Raw genomic sequence first — 24861 nt, forward strand, 5'->3', positions numbered from 1 at the left:
AGAACCTCAGTATCTACCCTACCCTTCAGAATTATAAACATTACCTTTCATTCTTTTTAAACTCCAGGGGATAGAGGCTGAAATTCTTCAGTTTATCATCATAGGACAATACTCACAGCCCTAGAAGCAATTTTATGAATATTTGATATACCACCACTGATGCAATTATATCTTTCTTGATCTCTGGAGACCAAAACTGCATACAGTATAGAATGATTTGGAGATGCCGGTATTGAACTCGAGTGTACAAAGTTAAAAATTTAGTTAAAAAAGTTAAAATGACTCTCAAGCAGGTTTGTTCAAGGGGAAGTCAAAGTTAACATAGATTCATAGAGATTTACAGCACAGGTGGAGACCACTTGGTCTATGTATCCACAGGTTATATTCCAACAGGTTTATTTGGGACTACTAGCTTTATTCTCCACAATCACCTGATGAAGGAGCAGTGCTCCAAAAGCTAGTGCTTCCAAATAAACATGTTGGACTATGACCTGGTGCTGTGTGACTTTTAACTTTGTACAGTGTAGAAGATACAGTAGTCTCACTAGCTTCCTGCATAATTTAGCACAAGTTCCTTATTCTCATATTCCAATTCCCTTGCAAAAATAAAATCACACGCCATTTGTCTTAATTGCGAGCCATACCTTCATGTCAAATTTTATGTTCCTGTACAATACTAACCAAGTTCTATAAACATTTTTCATGCCTTTTTAAAAAATCATTTACTTGTCTACTTTTATTATGATTGTGAAAACCTCATGTCCCAGCATCATACTTCATCTGCCACCTTGTTGCCCACACACTTCATCTGTCTGTACCTCTTTGTAGCATCTTTCTATCTTCCTCACAGCTTACATTCTGACCCAGTTTTGTATCACCAGCAAACTTGCATACATTACTGTTGGTCGTTTAATCTAAGCCATAAATGTAGATTTTAAATCACTGAGGCTGTAGTACAAATCTGTCCAGCATTCCACTATTCACAGCCTGCCAATGTGAAAATGTCCCATTTATCCTTATTCTTTGCTTCATGCTCACTAAGCAATCCTCTGTCTACATACACAAACATATATGAACATCCATGCTGGTGGAGTATCTGTAATTCTTATCTTGTGAATTTGTGGACCTTTCAAATGCCATTTGAAAATCCAAGAATGCTCCATCCACTGGCTCTTCTTTTTTCCTACTAGCTACATTCTCAATAACTCAAACAGAATTATCAAACACTATTTCTTTTTGTTAAAAGCCTATATTGATTTTGCTCATGCTATGAGTTTCTAAGCACATTGTTACAACGTCCTTCATAACATCGTCCAATAGTTTCCAGAAGTCTGTCAGACTAATTGAACTGAAGCTCCCTGTTTTCTCTCTCCCTCCTCCTTTGGTTAATGCTGTCGCATTTGCAAGCTTCCAAACCACTAAGATCATTTTAGAATCTGGGTAATTTAGAAAGTCATAGCCAGCATAACCACTTTATCTGCCATAAGTCTTTTAGAACCTTAGAATGTAGGCCATCAGGTCCTAGAGATTTCCCAGTGTTTAATTCCCTGAAACTTTCTCAGATGTTTTCTCTGCTGATAGTAATTTCCTTAAGCTCCTCACTCTTATTAGCTCCTTAATTGTCATTTATTTCTGCAATGCAATTTATGTCTTCTACAGTGAAGATAGACAACAGTTTTGTTCAATTTCTCTGTAATTTTTTTGATCTCCTGTGATAACCTCTCATGGCTCGGCCTCTAATAGATCAACATTAAATGCAAACAATTCTTCCTTCTAATATACTTGGGAAAAGGTTTTACAATCTACTATCTGAGTATCCTCATTCTATTTTTCCTCCCTTTTATCAGCTATGTTGGCTTGTTGCTAAATTCTAAAACACGTCCAAACTTTGGGCTTATTGCTACTTCTGCCACATAAATGATTTCTAATACTATCCTTAACTTTCTGAATGAGCCAAAGGTGGATCATTCTTGCTATTTTGTTTTTCAATAGACTTACATTTTTAATGTAATATTTTTTGAAAACTTTGAATAGTTTCTTTCAATGTTATCCACTATTTATTTATCCCTATTCTCAATGGGCCAAAGAACCGTGTCTGTACTGCATGGCTCTATGACCTTTGACATTTTTTTAACCCCATCAAGTCTAGCTAGCTTTCCCATCAGTACTCTGCAGTCGGACTTGTTTATATTTAAGACTATTGTTTAAGACTACAGCATACGTTTTGACTTAATATGGGTTTGGAGGTCTAATATTTAATTCTGAAAATAAAACCATGTGTGTAAAGAATAGATGCAGTTCTATCCTCTGTCAACTAGCCAGAGCCAGAGGATAGAACACGGAAGCAAAAAAAGTTTGCCTAAAGGTGAAGACCGGAAGCCAAATTAAAACACCAGTAAACTACAATTATAGTGGCTCAGACATGAAAAAAATAATACTAACCCAGAAAATAGTGGAAACAGACTTTCTCTCAACATGATGTGGACAGAGTCAGAAACAAAAGCAGATAGGATAATGTATTCTGTGCAGCACATTTATGGCTTCCCTCAATGGCTAATTGTTATGCTGCGAAGTGTGTTTCCATGTACAGAGGAACCTTGATTATCTGAGTATCGATTATTCAAATTTCAGATTATCCAAAGATTTCAAGGTCCTGCAAAAACTGTACATGAAAGAGGTAAGTACATTTGACTTACCTGTACTGAAGAACATGTGAAATACTGGCAAAAACAAAGAAATACAAGCAGCTCAAACATCAGCGACTGGATATTTTTAGATAAGGGGTGTTACACAGCCCTTTGCAAAAGTAAGTGTTTTACAATATTCCTGTCACTTTACTGGGCCGTTCATGAAAAAAAAAGGCCAAGAAAGTAAAAGCACTGCTCTGATAAATGCTCTTGCGATCATAGAAGCTATTTGGGACCTTGTTTACAGGTAATGCTATCTTCACCACTCCTTGCCAAATGCTAACTACTGCTACATTTTTAAAATGTTTTTTCGTGTTATCATTGCTTTGTTCTGTTCATCATGTCAAACCTGTGTCCTTTTGCACTCAATACATTAAAATGATAGATTTAAATCAATTTTCCAGTAGAGCTCAGCGTTAGATGAGTACGGCTTCCCTTGATTAAGGTAAAATCAATTATCTGAATAATCAATTATCCAAACAAAATAGTGCCCATCCATCTCGTTCAGAAAATCGAGGATCCTCTGTATTTAGTTGGCAAGGTTGTGGAGTTCTGAACCATGAATATTGACCGTTCAGTTGAATAGTTGAAATGTCTGAATTGAAGACTAGAGAATGATGACTGGAGTCATAGAGTCAGATGTACAGCACAGAAACACACCCTTTGGTTTGTCATTTTTGAGAAGATTTATAGCTCAGATTGAGGTTCAGCTTGTAAGTTTGCTCACTGAGCTTGTAGGTTTGTTCTCAGACATTTCGTGACCATGCTAGATAACATCGTCAGTGAGCCTCTGGTCAAACACTGGTGGTATAGCCCACTTTCTATTTATGTGTCTTGGTCTGTTAAGGTGGGTGATATCATTTCCAGTTCTTTTTCTCAGAAGTTGGTAAATGGGGTCCAAATCGATGCGTTCATTGATGGAGTTCCGGTTTGAATGCAAGGCCTCTCGGAATTCCTGTGCATGTCTTTGTTCAGCCTGTCCTAGGATGGATGTGCTGTCCCAGTCAAAGTGGCACCAAATAGCCACCAAAAGACATGACCCACCAGTATCCTTACATACCAGATGAAGAAGGACACCACTTCGACTGGAACAACACATCCATCCTGGGACAGGCTAAACATGTCTCTTGTCTCCGATGTCTCTTTGCACAACAACCCTCCTGAGAACCTTACCATTAAGTGTACTAGAAAGACCTGTTACGAAATAGCCACCTCAAATATAAGTAAAGCCCCTCAATCAGTTAAGAATGTCAACTTAGTTTGATTGCACTCAAGGCTGTAAATTCAACTCCATTCTAGGACTTTAAAGTTGAACTTAATGCAGCATGTAAATACACTACTGACAGAATATACCTTTCCAGGAGATTTGAAATTCATGCCTGGTGTCTCAGTTCAAATGTATATTAAACAGACTATGCAATTATTCTATAATCCTAGTCAATCTTCCTCTTTTAACCACTACCAAAAATAAAATCAATCATGTAATCCTTTCATGACTACATCTGGAATCTGTGTGTTTGATGAAATTAGTAACTGTCAATTAGTCTAAGCTTAAGATACAGAAAAAGATGCCACAGTACATAAATCCAAGATTGACACAAAAGAAGAAACAAGTTTCCTTACCTGAGCACCAACACTAACATTGCCCAGCAGTTCTGTTTTTAATGGTCTATGTTCTGGATAGGTGTAGGTCAGGGAGTTGATGCTGCTAGGTTCATCAAGATGGCTTCTGTTAAGGTACTCAACTGGATCTTCCTTCTTTAGCTTTTCTACCTTAGCCGTGGGAAGGTTCTGTAGCCCAGTTGGCAGCTATGATAAAGAAGTGGACAATATTAACATGAAGTTACTGGACACTCAAATACTAGTAACAATTATGGTATATTTACCAGGCTTGCTGTCATGCTGTTAATGTATCAGTTACAAACCAGAAACATGCAAATCTTTGTGGTTACCAAACAATTTATGAATGCCAGAAAAGTTTATACTGGTAACTAAATTTGCAGTCAGGAAAATGCACTTTTCCAAATATTTAAATGAGTATTTTTTATGTCCACACACTGCAATGTTGCCTTACTTCTTAACAATGAAACTATTTTATTTCCTTCCCTCCTGAAACAATATTGTTCCTGCGCAAGTTCCAGAAAAGGGTGTTAGCAGGGCATTTGGCTCCAACACTGATCCTGTACTTGGCTGACATTTGCATACAAGCACTTACTTTGAAGAGTTGCTGCAGCAATGTAAATGTTTTTCCTCCTTCTCAAAACCTGAAACAATGGGGCAATGATAACATTGTCACTGGTATTTTGCAGATGACACCTTGTTGCTTGTGGTGTACTAGAAAGGATTATTTGAGGTAATACCAATTCTCCATTGTCTTTGTTTAGACTTGGCCTTATACAATGGTTAGTGAGAATACACCACTGTAAAGTGTCTACAAGAAGAGCTAACCAAATACACCTATATTTGGTTAGGCATAAATACTAGGATTTTAGGGAGCTGGTACAGATGCATCTGCTCCCTCCAAAAGTTTGAATAAAACTCTTTCTCCACCCACAGACTATGACATCAGTACAACGGGTGGAGCCAACATAATGGAACATTATCCTCCTCAGAACCAACATCTCAGACAACAATTACTACATATTGGCTGATCCTAGTTAGAGCCGACCCTAAATTTAATCTGGTGATCCTTGTTTAATGGTGTCTGAAATAATTCCACAAAGTTGGTATCCTGTCATCAAGTCACCCTTCACTTACATGTGGTAAGTCCTTGACACCGAATCCAGCTCCCTCAGAGCCAGCTCTCACAGTCAACAGGATGTCTGATGCTCCTGCTTTTATCTGTAAGCCAGAGCTCCCTGATTGGACCAGATTTCAGCCCAAATCATGGGAGTCACATTCTATAGAGTCAGCCTGGCTGACCTTGTCACTATCACTACATCCCTCCCCTTTTGAGTCTGAGGACATAGACCAGTTCTTTCCCTTAAAGCTCTTCCTGAGGCATTCCAACACTCGGTCTGGTTCCTCCAACTCTCCCTCTGATATGGGCAGCATGTAATGCACAGTCACTCACCTCTTGTGCCCAGAGCTTCTGGGAAGAAATTCATTCTCTTCTTCAGGCAGCAAAGGTGTCAAGGCAGTGACATCTGCCGTGTCCATCTCAGATTCCGAGGTCTCTTCAACACTTGATGGAGAGGGAAAACACACGGGTTCTGGCAGCCTTTCCCAATGTTCCAAAAAGCTGGGCACATGTTGCTTCCACCCTGTTTGCGAATTTGCAGCTTTCCTATGGTCCACGAGTTTGTTCAGGTCCATTGCACCTACCTGAACTTTGTACATCACTAGACCTGACCTCATGTTGATCATACCTCTTACCCATGCAGGACCAGTCTTGTGGTTCCAATACCAAACTTTGTCCCTTGATGTGAACTGCCTCTCTCGCTTAGTGGAGTCTTGTGTCTGGCATTGATGTTCCTGATGCTTTTTCATCCTCCCACCAGAAAGAATCAGATTTAACCCAGAGCAAAGTATTCTCCCTAGTAGTAACTCTGCTGGAGCCGAAAACATTCCATGGCACTTTTTCAAATAAATGCATGGAGTAGTGTCTTGGCCAATATTTATCCCTCAGTAAATATCACAGAAACAGATTACCTGTCACATTGCATTGTGGGAGATGGTTTCTCCATTTCTGACATAAGCAGCGAGTACACTTCAAAACTTCTTCAGGGGCTGGAAAATCATTTTGAGATGTTTGGTGATCATCAAAGCATTCACAGAAGCTTTGCATTGTCTGAAAAATGTGAGAAATTTGGGCAAATAGGGTGGGATGACCCATAAGGATATTCCTCAGATCCCAAAGTCCCATTTTCTAGCCAAAGTTCGATGAAGGGATGAGATTCTCATTTAGAGTCATAGAGTCGTAGAGATGTACAGGAGCAAACAGTGAGATGGTGTCCCCAGGTACCCGCTCACTTCGGTCCAACCCGATCATGCCGACCAGACATCCCAACCCGATCTAGTCCCACCTGCCAGCACCCGGCCCATATCCCTCTAAACCCTTTGTATTCATATACCCATCCAAATGCCTCTTAAATGTTGCAATTGTACCAGCCTCCACCACTTCCTCTGGCAGCTCATTCGATACACGTACCACCCTCTGTGTGAAAAAGTTGCCGCTTAGGTCTCTTTTATATCTTTCCCCTCTCACCCTAAACCTATGCCCTCTAGTTCTGGACTCCTCGACCCCAGGGAAAAGACTTTGCTGATTTACCATATCCATGCCCCTCATAATTTTGTAAACCTCTATAAATTCACGTAATATTCCAACAGTGGTCTAACCAATGTCCTTTACATCCGCAACATGACCTCCCAACTCCTGTACTCAATACTCTGAACCAAGAAGGAAAGCATACCAAATGCCTTCTTCACTATCCTATCTATTGTGAGAGGCAAGAGGAGTACTAACATGGAATATACCTCATTATCACCCCTCAATACTATATAAACTCACCTCATTCATATTCAGGCCAACTTCCCATTCACCAGCTAGAAACTAAATACTGAGAATTCCCAAAATAAAAGTCAGAGCGGGTACCTGGGGACACCATCTCACTGTTTGCTCCTCCAGAGCTCCATCTTGGACACCTGGCACCAACATCTTTGGGCACACTCAATGGCCAGCAGACACAGACACAGACATTGGCATCCGGCATGTATTAGCTTCAGCATTGTGGCACATCTCTGATCCATCTACAGCATGCTGTTGTACTTCAATGCTACAGTTTTGAGTACACAGGCATCTTTCATTGCAATACAGCTGCCAGAACACCTATGTGTGCAGCAATAGGAAACCTGCTCACATTGTGGATCAAGGTGCATCTCAGGGCTGCTTGTCCACTCTCTTAACACTCACTCATTCACTTTGTGATTACTTCAATGCTAACAGCAACCGTGCCTTTTCTATTGGCATGTTACCCCCTCAGCTGCATCTGTAAGGTTCACTGTCCTTCTGTTGTTTAGCTCAGTCACAAAGCCACATAACCTGCCATGGCTGTCAGCAGTCATCAATCAAGAGGGTGAACATGTTGTTGTAATGCACTGTGCTGCATCAATGTCACACTTGCAGCACACACCAGCAGCAAACACACTACATCTGTTTCAACCAATGACCACGTCCTAAAGATGACAGGGACTTGTCATTATTTAAGTCAGTAAGGGCTACTGATAGTTGGGCAGTCTCAGTGCTCTCTGTGAAGGTACTGTCTGTGGTCAGTGCAAAGGGTTGGAGTCGATCAGCCATCCATGTGGGGTGGTCAGGATCAGGAGGCTGGTCCCGCTGCATTCTGAGGAGTGGGTCACGGTCAGTCCTGCAGGCACCAGCGCAAGCAGTCAGGGATTTGCAGTTGGAGAGCTGAAGACAGACCAGTCTGGGATGTGGTCAGTCATCAGTGGGTTTGTCTGTCCAAATTGGTCAGAGGCGTGGGCCACGGTCTGTCCAGGGATTCAGCGGAATGAAGAGTCAAGGTGTTCTTACCAGGTGACATTGCTAGGCTAGGCAAATGGGGTAACACAGTGCTAGACATTAGCAAAAACAACATGGACTGCACAGGGGACAAGGATGGGGAAGGTGGGGGGCAATTGGACATTTAAGCAAGAGAAACAACAGTGTATTGGAGGACTTGGGTTGCTTCAGTGGAGGAGTGTGCATCATGATGGTGAACAGGACTAAATTTTAGGGACAGGAGTCAGGAGGTAAGGATGAGAGTTGCAGTCATAAGTCCAGACAGGGAGTTTCAGGTAGAAAGGGACATGAGGTCTGAGGGGAGGACCTCTTGATTACCAAGGCTGAACCTGTCATTCAGAATCCAAGCATGGACTTGCATTGCCTCAACTCCAAAATGGAAGCAACAAATGGAAAATGACATCCAAAACAGATTGTTTTCTATCCCAACATGTAGCTTTCATTTATGATGGACAAAGAGGCTTCTCACGGGGCAATAGTATCAATGATTGCACTTGTAGAGTACAGGCTGAAATGTTTTGTCATCATATCATTGTGCATATGAATTGTCTGCAGTGCACAACTGTGAGGAGTAAAAATGATTATTAAAAGAATCCTTGACCACATAATTGGTCACAGTAGATTAAAAATAGTTTTTCCTGTGAAATACATAATCACAGGACCCCTCCCCAGCCACAAACCACTAAGCTAATGCAAGACCTAATAGGCTGCAGAGGGGCACAAACTGATTTCCTATGACCTTGAACTGTCAGTACAATGCAACACATTCTTGGATACAATGATAGCTTCCTTGGGTGATGTGGGGCTGGGAGGACAAGATTTCAGTACTCATTCAGCATTTACAACCTTGTACTGCAACATAACAGATGAACCATTCATTAGAATAATTTTCAATGTCAAAGAACCACATAGAGGCATTTCATGACCTTCCTGTCAGAGTGCACAATGTCCCACTGTCTGAAAGTGTATGCTAAATGTATTTATGAGTGACATGAATACTAACTGCTCACATTACTAAAGACCTGTTCTGTTTCTTTTGCTCTCCACGCAGGTCCATTGAATGCCTGACTGATGGATCCAGCCCCAGCAGGGTTTACCATTGCTGCTGCTGTGATACAATGAAGATGCAGAGAAACGGAGGATGAACAATGTGCCACCAAGCTCAGCACCAACAGCAACCTCCAACAGCTGCCAAACAACCTCCACATGAACTGGTTGCAGCTAAAGTTCTCCTCAGGGTGTGCAGGAATTACCGGAGTTCAGAGTGTATCATCCCTATTGCATTTGCCCTAGATGAGCAAGGGGTAGTCTTTCTCCAGACTCAGGGTGTACCAGGACATACTCACCAAACTATGCAACATGAAGGCATGAGTGACCATCCTATCCTGGTGACTGGCAAAGTGGTGGCAGTGCTGAATTTCCATGCAACCATATCTTTCCCAGGAGCCACCAGTGTGGGATCTCACAATTGTCCACCTACAAATATACTTTGACCAATTACGATGCCCTTTTTGCTGAGGTCAGTGCTGCAGCCCTAGCAGTAGGTTTCAGCAACATAGCTGGCTTCCCCCAAGTCCAGTGCATGATAGACAGTCCACACATCATGTTGAGAGGGCCATATCACAATGCAGCTATATTGGGCATTGGGAAAGAGTAACAGAGACTTAGAGAGGGATGGAGTATCAGATGTGGCTAAGAACAGGCAAGCTATGTCGCCTGGTGCTGAAACACTGATAGAGCAGGAATGAATAAATTCACTATTATCTTTCTTTATTAATTTTGAATAGCGAACAGAGGAACAAATTGTGAAGGCATCCTCTATCTGCTGCAAACATATAGACTAATGTGCACAAGGATGATATTACCAAGCTCACCACAATTCAGCCTTTTAAATGTCAAGTTCATTTGTAAACTACCTTCTTTTCATCGGCAGCGTTAATCAATGCAGAGTACAGAGATTTATATGCAGCTTCTGGCATTTATCATTCTCTCTGTGGCAGACCAGCAGCTAGACAAGAGACATTATAATTTTTCATAGTGGAGAAGTCCAAAGATTTACAGTTGATACCCATGTGGCCATCCAGGTGCCTGTACAGCCCTGTGGTGTTTCATAGGTGAAAGTGAGGACTGCAGATGCTGGAGATCAGAGTCGAGAGTGTGGTGCTGGAAAAGCACAGCAGGTCAGGCAGCACCTGAGGAGCAGGAGAATTGACAATTTGGGTAAAAGCCCTTCATCAGGAATTCCTGATGAAGGGTTTTTGCCCGAAATGTAGATTCTCCTGCTCCTCGGATGCTGCCTGACCTGCTGTGCTTTTCCAGCACCACACTCTTGACTATGTTATTTCATGACAATGAAGAAAAGAAGCCCAAGATTTCTTTGCTCTGCAGGATGATCCTGGAGTCACAGATAACTTTAAAAATAGAGAGTGAGATCCAATGGAGCTTCATAAAGTCCAGCTAAATATAATGATGCAAAAGCAAGCAAGATAGACAGGCAGGAGGCTGGAAGAACGCAGCAAGCCAGGCAGCATCAGGGGGTGAAGAAGTCAACATTTTGGGTATAAACCTCCCTCCAGTCTTGAGGAAGGGTTACACCCAAAATGTTAACTTCTCCACCTCCTGATATTGCCTGGCTTGCTGTGTTGTTCCAGCCTCCTGCCTGTCCACTTTGGATTCCAGCACCTGCAGTTATTTTTGTCTCAAGCCAAGCAAGATGGCTATCAGTACAATACTTGCAAGAACAATGCTGGTGACCTCCAATTATAATAAGAGAGAATATAACTTTCACAGGGAGTACACCAACAGTGCGACAGTGTCATGCCAACATATTTCATATGGCCAAAAAAGCTTTCAGAGCATGCAGCTCACCTGGGATCAAAATATTGACCCTATCATCCATTCCTCAAATTTCTGTACATGTACAATTTAAAGAAAAGACAACAGTAGCATAATGACACGTAAAATTCTTTGCTTTAGTCAGTCTGCTTTGATGGCCTTTGTTGCGAGTTATAAAGAAGCTGTGCAAAAACTGCTTTCTATAGTTTCTGTACTAGAGAGGGACATGAAGAATTTTGGTCCATTCAAAATTCGAGAGAAGTGATCTGCATGGTTTTCTCTAGAAACTGACTGTGATTAGGATAAAATTTCTTAAGAAATTACCTAGATTGTTACCCAGATGTCCAGTGAATGGAGGCAATGGCTGAGTGATATGGGAGCTAAACCATTAATCCAGAGAGCAGGAGAATCGACGTTTCGGGCATGAGCCCTTCTTCAGGAATAAGGGCTCCTGAAGAAGGGCTCATGCCCGAAACGTCGATTCTCCTGCTCCTTGGATGCTGCCTGACCTGCTGCACTTTTCCAGCAACACATTTTCAGCCCTGATCTCCAGCATCTGCAGTCCTCACTTTCCCATTAATCCAGAGACCCTGGATTTGAATTCTGCCAAAGCAGATAGAATTAGAAATCAATAGAATCTGGAATTAAGACTCTCATGATGACCGTGAAATCATTGTCAATTATCAGATAAAAAAACCCACATGGTTCACTAGTGCCCTTTAGGGAAGGAAGCCTCTGTCTTTACTTAGTCTGGTCTCTCTGTAACTCCAGACTCACAACAATGTGGCTGACGTTTAACTGCCCTCTGGCCAATAACTAGCCTGGTTAGGGACACTCATATCCTGTGAATGAATTAAAAAAGGGTGAATGTTTTATATAGATTTGGGTCGAGCTGGGTTTCAGTTGCACAGCTTCACCACACAGTGAGTCATTATTGTACTTCTTTCCACCACAATTCTACACAGAAAATAAGTGCAGTAGATATATCAACTCTGATCAGCAGAGCAACTTTACTGGTGCTAGAGAATTTAACACCTAAGCACACAATCAAACAAAAAGTGTCATCTTTTTGACTGAGTCCACTTGCATTCATTCTGAGCTTGGTGTTCCATTTGGTGGTTTGTGCAGACACATTCTCCATCACTATAGAATGTTCAGCAGCCAGACTGGGTCCCAGACTTAGGATGTACCTGTGGAGCCATACATGAAGTGGTAGATACAATAGGTCCAGTACGAGGTGCTGCAGTTTCCCTCTTGTCTGTGCACTCGGTCTCCTCCATGGTGAGAATGGTGATTCTCCTGGGCAGCCACATATAGCTGGAGGTGTGTGCAGAGCAGCATGCTATGGCCTTGTCCTCATGGAAGCAATAACAAAGCAAGAGGAGGACAGGGAGCAAGGAGTCTCTACCAAGTCCTTTTTCTTTTTAGGTCAGCAGGGAAGCAAAGGTGTCGTTTTCAAGATGAGGAAGAGCAGCTGCCTCTGGCTCTGGGGAATCTCCTCAGTGCACTCTCAGCTTAGACAGTGACACCTCAGCACCAGCCAACTGTTATACCAACACCTTAAATTGCTACAATAATAGATGAGATTTCTGCATCGGTTCAGGGACCTGGCAAGGTTCAGATACCCACAGAACAGCCAGCAAGGTCTCCACAAGTCACAGGGCAGCCGGCCTCCACTACAGATGGCAGCAAACAGGAAGAAGCAATCACATGTATATACAAAAGTTGAGCAGTGTGATAGTCAGTGATTCTCTACTTGTCTGTTTTGATTAATGTAATAAGTGTCCGATTTGCTTCATGAAGTTCTTTATCCAATGTTGATGATCCTCTAATAGTGCACGATGGCACGTACCATCCAAACAGCTGGCGAAAGGGCAAGAGTACTCTCCTTTGCACATTACAGAAGCTACAGTTGCTATAAGGAGGCACTCGGGGTTTACAGCAAACACTGTACGTGCTTGCAGAGTGAATCTTTATTTGGTAGATAGCTAAGTGCTAAAGTCAGGAGAAATAAATTAGTATAACAGCAAGCCTCCCTAGCACCTGAAGCTTGGTTTCCTCCAAGTGATCCTTTATGAGTATCAGGATTATGCAGCACACTCACCTTCCTCCTTGCTTGATGATAACTTACACTCCAGAATATATTCAGCAGCCAGCACCTCTGCCCTCTGATACACCAGGTTCTGTAGACAGTAGGATATCAGCCTCCCGTGCCTGAATCTCATGTTGAAGAGATCCATGGTCTGCTCAATGGTCACTCTGGTTGCTGTATGGCCCATGGTATGGCATCATGGGCTCTTCACAGCTGTCAGCAGTCATTCTTCAATGGCTATCCTTTGATGGCAAGTATCTACCCTTGCAATTGGGAGAGGCTGTAGGATAGGAAGGTGTTGTGAAAGCCATGGGATCTGAGAGTTCTGGAGAACGTAGACATCAAGGCTACCTCAAGATAAGGAGCACACATCTACAACATGCACTGGCAGCAGTTACAGATGTGTTGGACAGTGAGAACATAAAATCCTTCCTGATTAATAAAGCTATTGGCTGGCCAGGAATCTCGATGGTCAAACATGCAGTTTATGAAATTCTGAAACTGGGAGAATCCAGCATAGTGCAGAATCCACTAGCTCATTTGTCCTGACTGAATTGACTCTTGAATCAGTTTTCCTTGATGAAATGGTACATTGTTGATTGAAAGAAGTCACATGTCTTTCATGCTCTATACCTGAACTCAAGGTCCAGAAATTTAGGCTTATGTGATGGCCATTACAATTGGAGCTCACCTCCTCTACCATAGTTTGTACTCTTGGGACAGGGATAGTCTTCAGCAGTACTGCCATTTCATCCTTTGTCTCTAGACCCTGGCTACAAGATGCTGTCATCTCCATGCTGGTTTTGTACTAGTAACATGATGTTGGTTACAATCTTGAAAGGAAGAAATTCAAGCATCAATTCTCTGGCGAAGTCAATGCCATGGAATGCCTCACATAAAGCCTGCGTGGCATTCTTCAACAGGATCAATGAAGAATGCTTCCGAGGCTAGGTAGGTAGTGGCTTGTAACATGGTCAGGCCCCAGGGAATCAGTATAGACAGAGTGGCAACAGGAGAAGCAGCACTACATGAACAAACCTCTCTCCTTTAGTTCCTAGGAGGTCATTTGGACCCACCTCACTGAATGTGCACTTGCTCATGGCAATAAAAGATCCTTCAGTTGTTTGAGGGTAATCACAAAATATTGCTATATTAGATAGGTTTACTTAAAGTTCAATGTAGTGTTTGGCAATAATTACAAAATGTTAAATCGAACCACAGCATTAGAAACAAAATTGATGCATCTGAATAATTGTATGGAAAGAAAACCTAAGAATATGTTCTGAACCAATGTCCTATGAAATATAGCTCTAAGAAACCCAGAAAGTTCCTTCCTGTGTCTAGATACAGTAGTGTGGGCAGCATGATGGCACAGCGCCAGAGACCCGGGTTCAATTCCTGCCTCAGGCGACTGACTGTGTGGAGTTTGCATGTTCTCCCCATGTCCGTGTGGGTTTCCTCCGGGTGCTCCGGTTTCCTCCCACAGTCCAAAGATGTGCAGGTAAGGTGAATTGGCCATGCTAAATTGCCCGTAGTGTTAGGTAAGGGTAAATGTAGGGGGTATGGATGGGTTGCGCTTCGGCGGGTCGGTGTGGACTTGTTGGGCTGAAGGGCCTGTTTCCACACTGTAATGTAATCTAACCTATACCTGCCGTATTTACACATTGTCAGTTGACATCAATCTACAGAAATTATCAAAGGGCAAGCCAACCTTATTAATGTAATTTCCAAAGGTCTAATGAAGCATGGGTGGTAGAGTGCCATTAGCTAACTGCTACCCCTGCCATTGCCCAGTACAGAAATACAAAGCAGCAGTTGACTGGTGAAGTTGAATGGTCAACTGCTTCTCCAAGTAGATTTCACAGACTTTCCACCCATCCAACACCTAACAGCAGCCAGCACAAAGAGTATGCATCAATACAACATACACCCTTGAATCTGATCACTCATTTAAATACACAGCAGCAGCCAGGCATGCATGTTTGAAAACTATCTGAAGACCTGGAAAATATGAACTGTTCCTTATTGGCAGCCTATTCAATTATTAATGAAATTGTACAGTATTCATTAGTGCTGTATTAAGTAGTAAGGCTGCAGATATATAAGTATGGTGCTGCAATTCACATAGTCAGTGCTGTTGATGATCTCCAAAAAAAAAATCAGCAGTGCCTCAACTGAACTGCAACCTTAAGCACAATGGCAGGTTAAAAATAGGTGAAAAGGGGATGGTGCTGAAAGCATATGGAGAACAGGAAGGTATTTTGTATCAGGTAGCCAAAGTGATAGTATTACAGCTTTATTTTCAGCTCTGGCCAGTACATCCAACACCTAACTATTATTTATTTATTCCATAATTAAATAGCAAAGAGAAAAACAGCTGTGAAGCAGAATAACTCAAAGGGCCCAAAAGGGTACATGCTACCTTTGGGCAGCACGGTGGCACAGTGGTTAACACTGCTGCCTCACAGCGCTAGAGACCTGGGTTCAATTCCTAACTCAGGTGACTGACTGTGTGGAGTTTGCACATTCTCCCCGTGTCTGCATGGGTTTGTTCCGGTTTCCTCCCACAGCCGAAAGATGTGCAGGTCAGGTGAATGCTAAATTGCCCGTAGTGTCAGGTAAAGGGTAAATGTATGGGTGGGTTGCACGTTGGTGGGGACTTGTTGGGCCGAAGGGCCTGTTTCCACACTGTAAGTAATCTAATCTAACATGTAAGCTTTATTCTACTGAACTATGCATTATTGTGTCTAACAGTTCTGTAGCCCAGAATATCATTGCACTTTCTCTCACTTTTCCTTTAGTTAAATCTTTAATTTCCTGAAGGCAATAGCAGTTATTGGATGTCTTCTGGAACGCCATCTGGCATCTTGTCAAAATTGTTCATTCATCATGTACAGCCCAAACAATGTTTGCAACAAGATATACTATCAGGAAAATATGATTGCTCTAGGCTAGCCTACCAATTTGTGAAATATAACTCTACATCATTTGATGGAAAAAGTACTTACTGCGGTGTCCAGTGATAATCCAACTCGATGAGTGAAACCAGTGCTTCTGTCAGCCTTATTTGCCACGGCAGGCAAAAATTCATCTCCCTGCATATCAATCACAATTTTTTTAAATTTAAATTTTCATATCAAAGATTTCTAATCCTAAGAGAGAAAAAAATCAACAGGGCAGCTGACTAGGACTGTGTATGTGACAATGGGAGATGCAATTTCTATGGGGAGAAAGTGAGGACTGCAGATGCTGGAGATCAGAGCTGAAAATGTGTTGCTGGAAAAGCGCAGCAGGTCAGGCAGCATCCAAGGAACAGGAGAATCGACGTTTCGGGCATAAGCCCTTCTTCAGGGCTTATGCCCGAAACGTCGATTCTCCTGTTCCTTGGATGCTGCCTGACCTGCTGCGCTTTTCCAGCAACACATTTTCAGCAGATGCAATTTCTATGACAACATATAATTTGCAAAGATAATAGTGTTTTATGTATGACCATACTTGACCAACAAATTGCACAGTGGCATGCCAAGAAAGTCTATTCAACAAATTTGGTAAGTTGTGGTCTAATATCATTAAAATAACCTGAAAGTTGCTAGAACATTGTAAAAAGCTATAACGTTGTTCAGAGACAGAAACTGCCATCCACTCATTCTAGTCGAAAGTAAACCTAGTGTATGACTTCAAATAACCTCATGCAAGCCATTTAAATAACAAGAAAATGCTATAAAAGAGAAACCACCACTATAATGTCAAGGGAAAACTAGGATTGGCAATAAATGTGCCCAATTGTCAGCATCAACCACTCTCCAAGAACAAATAACAACAAAGAGCTTTTGTGCATAACAACTCCAATTAAAACAGTTAACAGAGAAGGACATGTTTAAATGAGATACCAAAGATGCATGAAGTTTGCAAAAGCATTTGAAGACATGAATATTTTCATATTTTCAACTAAAACTAATTAATTGAGGGAAAACAGTATTTTACTTTTGATGGAGTGTTAAACCAATGGAGAGTAAAACTTCCCTGAAAATAGTCCAATCAGAATAAGGAGTTATTCATTACCACTGAACAATCAATGGACAGATTCTCCAAGCATTAATCTCGGATTTTCTATGGACATGGCTGCACATAAAATTGTTACTGTATTTCAATGCAAAATAATTCCTTGTGGGTGAAGCATTTGAAGTCATTTCTGTTATGTTATCAAATAAATATGCATCTGCACACATAAGTACCTAAACCTTCAAATAAGAAGCACTTTCAACTTAATTGCCTTATGCTCCTAAATATAATGAAGGCCATTATTTATAAAATTTACAACAGATCTCTGTAACTTTTTGTTATTCTGTTTTATATTTCAGAAATACTTTGTAGCCCCATCCGTTTTGTTAAACTAGGTTTAGCACTTGCTTAGGATTTCCATGTCCCTCACTTCAGGAGAGTCAACCAAAATTAAAATCTATTAATCCTGTAACACCAACCAATTTGTTTTTAAAAAACAGCTTTATCAGGCCCATATGGCTACTAATGCTTCCTTTTTAATAACCGCGTGCCGCTTCTTTGTGTTTGTCAAGTATCTAAAGTGGACTTTTTTTTTATCTGACAGTAGTTCTTTCAAATTCACACATCTTCTTTAGAGTGAGATCTATCTGTTTTACTTTTAATACCTCCTAGACTCAATGGTTGTGTTCTCATTTAGCAATACCCTGAATGAGCACAGAGTACATGTTGCAGAATGGTTTCTTCTCTGCTGTCAAGGATGTTGGAATTGAGCTCTGAAAGATTTTTGGTGCTGAGGATATGCTGAAGTAATAGTTGATTAAAACATTTTAATTGGGATCTTTCTTTTCTCCTAGTAAACATACAGCTCTAATTCCTTCATTTTCAGTTTATGTCATTTTCTATAATTGTTGGAAGCATGTTCCACCTTGAAATTGAGTTTTGGATCTACAGAACTGTATAAAACTTACTTTCTTGTCACAGAGAAAGCATTTGGCTCCTTGGCTGGTCATTCCACTCTGTGGTGAACTTTTCGTGATGCCTCATCACGAGCACATCAAGATGGCTGAAACAATTTTTCCTGATCTTTCAATAACCTAGTTTTATCAAGATTTTCTTTGTTGGGCCAGAATCTCCCCAAAGTTCATCCTGATTCTGCTTCTGTAGATTTACCTGCCACAACCCATTCAAAAGTTAAGTCGTCTTTAGTTTGCAAAACATCTGGTAGCACTTCATTGAGTACTAATTAAATTATATAGCCAGTCTTTTAAGCTCATATAGCCATAACTATTTATTATTTAGTAGAAATTACTTAGAATAGAATTGGGGGATGATCAAATCCTTCTTGTGACCGAAATAGGAACAATGTAATAGGACTCTGGCAATGTCATGGATTGCTGGGTATGCTTAACTCCTTGCTTTGCCATGACATCATCTGTTATCAGCTTAATGGCACACAGAAGACATAGTGCTTTTTTTTTGCTTTAATTGCCCTGGGAACCTGAAGCACTTTCATAGCTTCCATTTCCATAGCTCCTATTGTGTGGGTCATCCATATTAGTGAATGACAGGAGAAACGGTAGTGAATGTTGAATTGATGCAGACATCCTTACCATCCAATCAAAGTACACCCTTCTTTTGCTTCCTTCTTGGTTTCAAAGTTGAGCTTAAGCTTTTAAATCATCGGTCTTAGGTTTTCACCTGTGGGCTTCAAACTCACAACATCCTTATTTCAAACTTCTGCTGTCATGTTTGCATCTTCATATTATCTGTGTGTTATGGCTGAACTAGGTTCTTTTCACTCTGTGACATAGGTTATTGTAAAATATTCTTTAAACACTTTATTTACAGCTGATACAACCAAAACCTTTTGGTAGTCCACATGTCAACTGCATTCTCTATGACTGTCTTTTTGTCTAGACCCTTTGTTTACATTGTCAATTACTCAGTCTCTTCAACTTGAACATTAACACACACCTCTATAGCACAGCTTTGAAGCAATAGTGGAAGGGAAACAATGCGGGACATGAGCTAGTCTTATTTTATTTTTTCAGAATAATCAATCAACATTGACAGAGATCATGCGATACAATCTTCAGTGTGATTGTTACTTAATTAGGATTGGTGCAGAGAACATAACGAGCTGCTGGATCGAGCATGTCTCTCCATCTCTCTTTTCTCATCATTTCATCTAAGTTCTGAACTCTAATACTTTGAAAACAATTTCTATATCCCTACAACTGACAGAGATTTTCAACTAATAGCCTTTCGGTTTTCTACAGCACTGATTCCAGGAGAAAAAGCCTATATACAGACCACAGTGAAAACCACAATCAGATCAGAGACAAATCAGTGCGCTGCATCTTTCTGGGCCACGTTTAATCTGGGAATCCATCTTGACTTGTGTTTGCATTCATTCATGAGAAATAAGGAGGTATTTGTACCTTTTAGTAACTTGTTTTTTAACCTGGGTGGGCTTTAGCATAACAGAGCTAACCTATATCATGTTTCATTCAAGAATACCATATCTGGCTTAATTCTTTCAAACTGCACACAGCCAAGAACGCACTGAACTGGCGACACAACATCATTATTTTTATTTAAATTAACACCTATTAGGGTTAAATAAGGACTAAGAAACAATCGACCCATTCTCATCTGGTCCTAACAGTATTATCTATTTCTCCTCCAAAACTGAGAAAGGCTACAGCACTCATTGTCTGGATTTTCCAATTGTCAGGTAGTTGTTATTTCAGCCTCGGTCAGAGTGACTCATGGGAACCCGAAAGAAAGGCCAATACATCAGGTTCCATAAGAGTTGTTCAGGAAATCCCACTGAACAATTCCCCCACACCTGAAACCTTCCAAAGGTCACAATTTAAATTGGAGATTTCAGAGGATTCTGCAATAATTAAGTAAAATATTTATTCCAGAAATACTAAACTATTAAATGCATAACCTAACTCGAGTAACTATTAACCTGGCTCCATATTAACTTTAGATACCACCCACCTTCCCCCATGGCACCTATACCCCTCAGACCTTGAGCCAATGCCACTTTCATGCCACAGATTCGACCTGACTCCACCAATGGACCCATCACATCCCAACCATTGGACCTGACCTTACTCCCTGCAGGCGAACCCAACCCGACTCCATCCCTGCCTCAAACATCAACCAACACCTCCCCTTGTGCCACCATTGGACACAAACCCACATGACCTGACACCCACCCTGTGTATCCCCCACATTAGACCCAATTTCTACCACCATCCAGTACTACCCTAATCAATGAATCACTTACTTTGTCCCCTTACAACCTGGAATTCTAACCACTTGGCATCCTATCCCGGTCCCACTTGGTATCCTATGTACCTGGTATCCTATCTGCTACTTAGCTAGCACTCTACCCAGTTGGCATCCTGAATACCAGGAAACCTACTACCTACGCATTTGACAGCCAGTCCCAGGCACCCTAGCCCCTACCCACATGGGTTCCTAACCTTGGCACCATACTCTCTAGTCCTAATGGGAACACTAGCATTCTACCCTCTATACCAGGCACCCTACATACCATCTTTCCCTCTTCAGACCCAACCTGATACCACCACCGATGGACCTGTCAACTCCCAACCAACAGACCTGGCCTGACTCCTGAACTGCGAATCAAGCCTGACCCCTTACCGATATCTCACTAACCTTATACATATAACGTTTGACAATAGGTATCAAAGTGGCTATCAGAACGTTTAAATGTCAGAATTCGGCAGATAAGTGCTGTCAGAAGGGGTTGTGATGACGTAGAGGTGCCGGTGTTGGACTGGGTGGACAAAGTCACAAGTCACACAACACCAGATTATAGTCCAACAGGTTTATTTGAAATAACAAGTTTTTGGAGCGCTGCTCCTTCATCAGATGAAGTCACTTACCTCACATAGGAGCAGCACTCAAAAGCTTGCGATTTCAAATAAATCTATTGGGCTATAACATGGTGTCATGTGACTTCTGACAAGAGGATGGGGTTTGCCTTCCCTTTAGAGTTCTGTGCCGTGGTAGAATCGTCATAATGGAAGTATGGCTCCACATTTCTGAGGGAACTCTGAGTGAAATCACATCTCAAAAATGCAAGAGATTGCCACTCCTCTGAAAATTTGGTCCAATATTTTAAAACTTAAATAGGTAAGAATTGCTAGGGCCTTTTTCTTTCCTATGAGTTGGCAACTCAGCTCAAGGAGAAAATAAAATTTACAAACTGCAGACAGCCATGAATACGCTGAATGATGTAAGCAAACTGAAACACAGGCATTTTCATCTACAATTTTTTGAATACCAAGTTGGGATACAGGTTGCATATTGAGAAAACCGTTTGTTTTTAATTGCATTTCCTTCACATCTAAAGTGTCCCGCCTTGAGTATGGAGTTACATACATGTAAAGTTCCAGAAGGTAGATAGTCCAATTTTGTGATGGAGATTCCAGTTGGTCGATCTGTGCAATATCCCTAAAAGAAAACAAATTCTATTCAAATGGAACCATAACTGATTATTTTAAAAATCCATGCCATCATATAGACAAAATAAATGTTGCATCAGGAATGCTCATTTCTTTCAATTATAATATATACGAGACAAACCCATTGGCAGAAAACAAACAACCCCAGTCTTGAGAATTGTTCTTGAAAAAACAGTTTTGTTCAAGTTTATTGTCATTTGAGGACAGCACTGGGAGACCATATTTATCATTCATTACTGAGAACTAATATCAATCTGAAGTACTTTCAAATCAAGGTCAACTTGATTCAATAAGTAGGGATTTTTCTCTCTTTATAAGAAACACAACACGTCAAACTGGAAAGGAACAGGCTGTGATTGTTTATGATAATAGCACACAAGAAAGGACTGAATGGAAAGTTTGTATAATTATATTACAAAGGGCAATGATGGAAATGTTCTCAAGCATATTTTATGTTTATGCTCAGATATTATAATTTTTTTACAGGCAGAATGATATGGAATACAGAGGAACCTCAATTATCCGAAGGACATGGGCAGGGTGTATTTCGTTTGGTTAGTTGAATTCCGGATAACCAAATGCTAGATAACATAGTTTAGCCGAGCATCAGACCTTGCGATCTTGCGAATAATTTGATATTCGGATAATCGAATGCCAGAGAATCGAGGTTCCTCTGTATTGTCATATGAGTAATGGCATTTACTTTATTCTAACTTGGAGAACAGAAAGTAACAGATGTAATGCTGACAGGCACCAGGTTGTGTGATTTTTAACTTTGTACATGCCAGTCCAAACCAGCACTTCCAAATCAAGTTTATACCTGCACTTCAATTCAAGGTAAGCTGGACAAGTGATGAAGAGACTGTAACAAATTGGTTGAAGTGTATAACATTTCAATTTTACAGCTATTGTTATTTTAATCAAACCTTTTGGCCATGTTCTGCTTCTAGGAAGGTGGGACTTGAACCCAGACCTTCTGGCCCAGAGATAGAGACACTGCAAGACCCTTGAGATTACAGCTACATGTTTCTCCATTTGGTGATGGTGTATGTTTGTTTTTAAAGGTTTCAGCTATTTCAATGTAGCCCTAAAATTCATAGACCCTTCCTTTGGTGGGAAATTAATGTAGATCTATTAAAACTGTGTGGATGAACTGGGACAGAACATTTCACGTCTTTTATTTCATTTTCTGGGTGGTCACTGGAAGATGAAATCCAATAGTATGTGTAAAATATGGTACTATGGTTTCTTTTCAAATCCTTGATATCTAAAGCTCTTGATGGCAGCATAAAGAAATACAAACTCTTTCCACAGTTAATCCTGCCCATTTGCATCCTGAAATCCCTGTGAAGTGCAAAGCTGGGCGACAGGAGGAAAATTTCACCTTTGATGTGGTCAGTGTGATTCTGTAGGATTCTGAGCTGATTGGTAGTGTTGCAGGTCTCCAGAGCATGTCTGTGTTTTCAGATCATCTGTGTAATATGTATTAAAAACTGAGTAACATACTACTTACGGAATCATGGAAATTTGTAGCATGAAATAAGGTCATTCTGTCCATTATGGCTGTGCACAGTCAGTAGGAGCTAACCCTACTTTCCTGCTCATCATCTATGACCTTGTAGATACTTTAAGTGCCAATCCAAGTACTTCTATAAATGTTTTAGGAGTTTCTGCCTCCACCATCCCTTCAGGCAGTGAATTCCAGATCTCCACCATAGTCTGATGAAAAGTATTCTTCTCTAATCTCTTCTAACCCTACTACCACTATGTCTACATCCCCGCCTTACAAACCCTCAACCAAAATGAATAGGGCCTTTCTTTCCATTCTGTCTCGATTACTCTACAGTTTTACGCACTTCAATTAGGTCTCCATTCAACCTCTTTTGTTCCAAAGCAAGTCTAAAGTTAGCCTATCCAATCTTTCCTCAAAACTACAATTGTCTACTCTACGCAACATCCTCATCAATTTCATTTGTACACTTTCGAATAAAATCATATCCTTCCTATCACTGAGTGACCAGAACTGCGCTAAGAACTACTCCAACATGTAGTTCAAGCATAACCTCGCAATAAAACCCTTATTCTCATGTTAACACTTCTGTCCTGGGCATGCTATAGATTTCCAATGAAGCACAACACAAGTTCAAAGAACATCTCATTTTCTTCTTCAGCAGTCTACAGCATGTAGGACTCTATACTGAATCCCACCATTCAGAGTCATACCTCATGACATCAGTCCTCCACTTCTTACTACATCCATCCCCCAATGATTTTGGCTTGTGTATATCTTGTTTACTTTGCTCTCAGCCATTTTGACTCTTCCATATTTCAATTTACAGCCATTTTACACATCTATTTCACTTCCACCCCATTGAATAGCCCCTTTGTCTTTTGCACTGGGAGTCCACATCATTTGACTCCCTGGTTCTCCCCACTTCTGACAAAAGTATAAAGGTAACCATTTTCCAACTCCTTTCAGTTCTGAGGAGCAACCATACTAGACTTGAAATCCTAACTCTGTTTCTCTGTCTCCGGATACTGCAGGACCTGCTGAGTTTCTCTAGCATCCTCTGTGTATGTTTCAAATTTGCAATATCTGCAGCATTTTAGTTTTATTCAAACATAACATTCCTGTTTATATTCTGTCTCAGTGAATAAAACCAAATGTTTCATATACCTCAAATAAAAGCAAAGTACTGTGAGTATATGAGATCTGTAATAAAAACAGAATATGCTAGGGAAACTCAGCAGCATCTGTGGAGAGAGAAACAAAGTTAACATTTCAAGTCTAATGTGACTTCTTTGAAAGGAGAGTCATATTGGACTCGAAACTTAATCCTATTTCTCTGCCTATAGATGCTGCCAGATCTGCTGAGGTTCTCCAATATTTACTGTGTTTCTTTATACCTTCTTGACCACTTGACCTACCTGTTCACTTTGGACAAGATCCTTCTGTGTCTCTGCATTTCTCAGTGTCTTGCCACTTAATTGTATATCAGATCTTGTTAGCCTTCCCCCAGGGTCGCATCTCAGGCTGGACTCCATTTGCTATTGCTCTGTCCAGCTGATAGAGCACAATGATACCTTTCCCGCAATCTATTATTTCCGTTTTCAACCACATGACCAGTTATGTGTGTTGTTTGCAAATTGCTTAATCATATCCATTTGATTCATGTCCAACTAAGCAGTCTTAAGATACAACACTCAGAGTGTACA

At 40.9% G+C, this 24861-nt stretch overlaps 1 protein-coding gene across 4 annotated transcripts in view; it reads right to left on the reverse strand.

The window, feature by feature from the left end:
• Window positions 1–24861, reverse strand: part of saxo4 (stabilizer of axonemal microtubules 4) — a 183919-nt gene that overhangs the window by 57875 nt on the left and 101183 nt on the right. For all 4 annotated transcript variants that reach the window (XM_072592192.1, XM_072592194.1, XM_072592195.1 and 1 more), the window contains 3 exons: window positions 21563–21634; window positions 16144–16230; window positions 4311–4496 (listed from right to left, as the gene is read on the reverse strand). In XM_072592192.1, coding sequence (XP_072448293.1) covers window positions 4311–4496; window positions 16144–16230; window positions 21563–21634 — 345 coding nt within the window. The remainder of the gene's footprint in view (window positions 1–4310; window positions 4497–16143; window positions 16231–21562; window positions 21635–24861) is intronic.

The sequence above is a fragment of the Chiloscyllium punctatum genome, chromosome 22, assembly GCF_047496795.1.
Source record: "Chiloscyllium punctatum isolate Juve2018m chromosome 22, sChiPun1.3, whole genome shotgun sequence".
Taxonomy (NCBI): domain Eukaryota; kingdom Metazoa; phylum Chordata; class Chondrichthyes; order Orectolobiformes; family Hemiscylliidae; genus Chiloscyllium; species Chiloscyllium punctatum.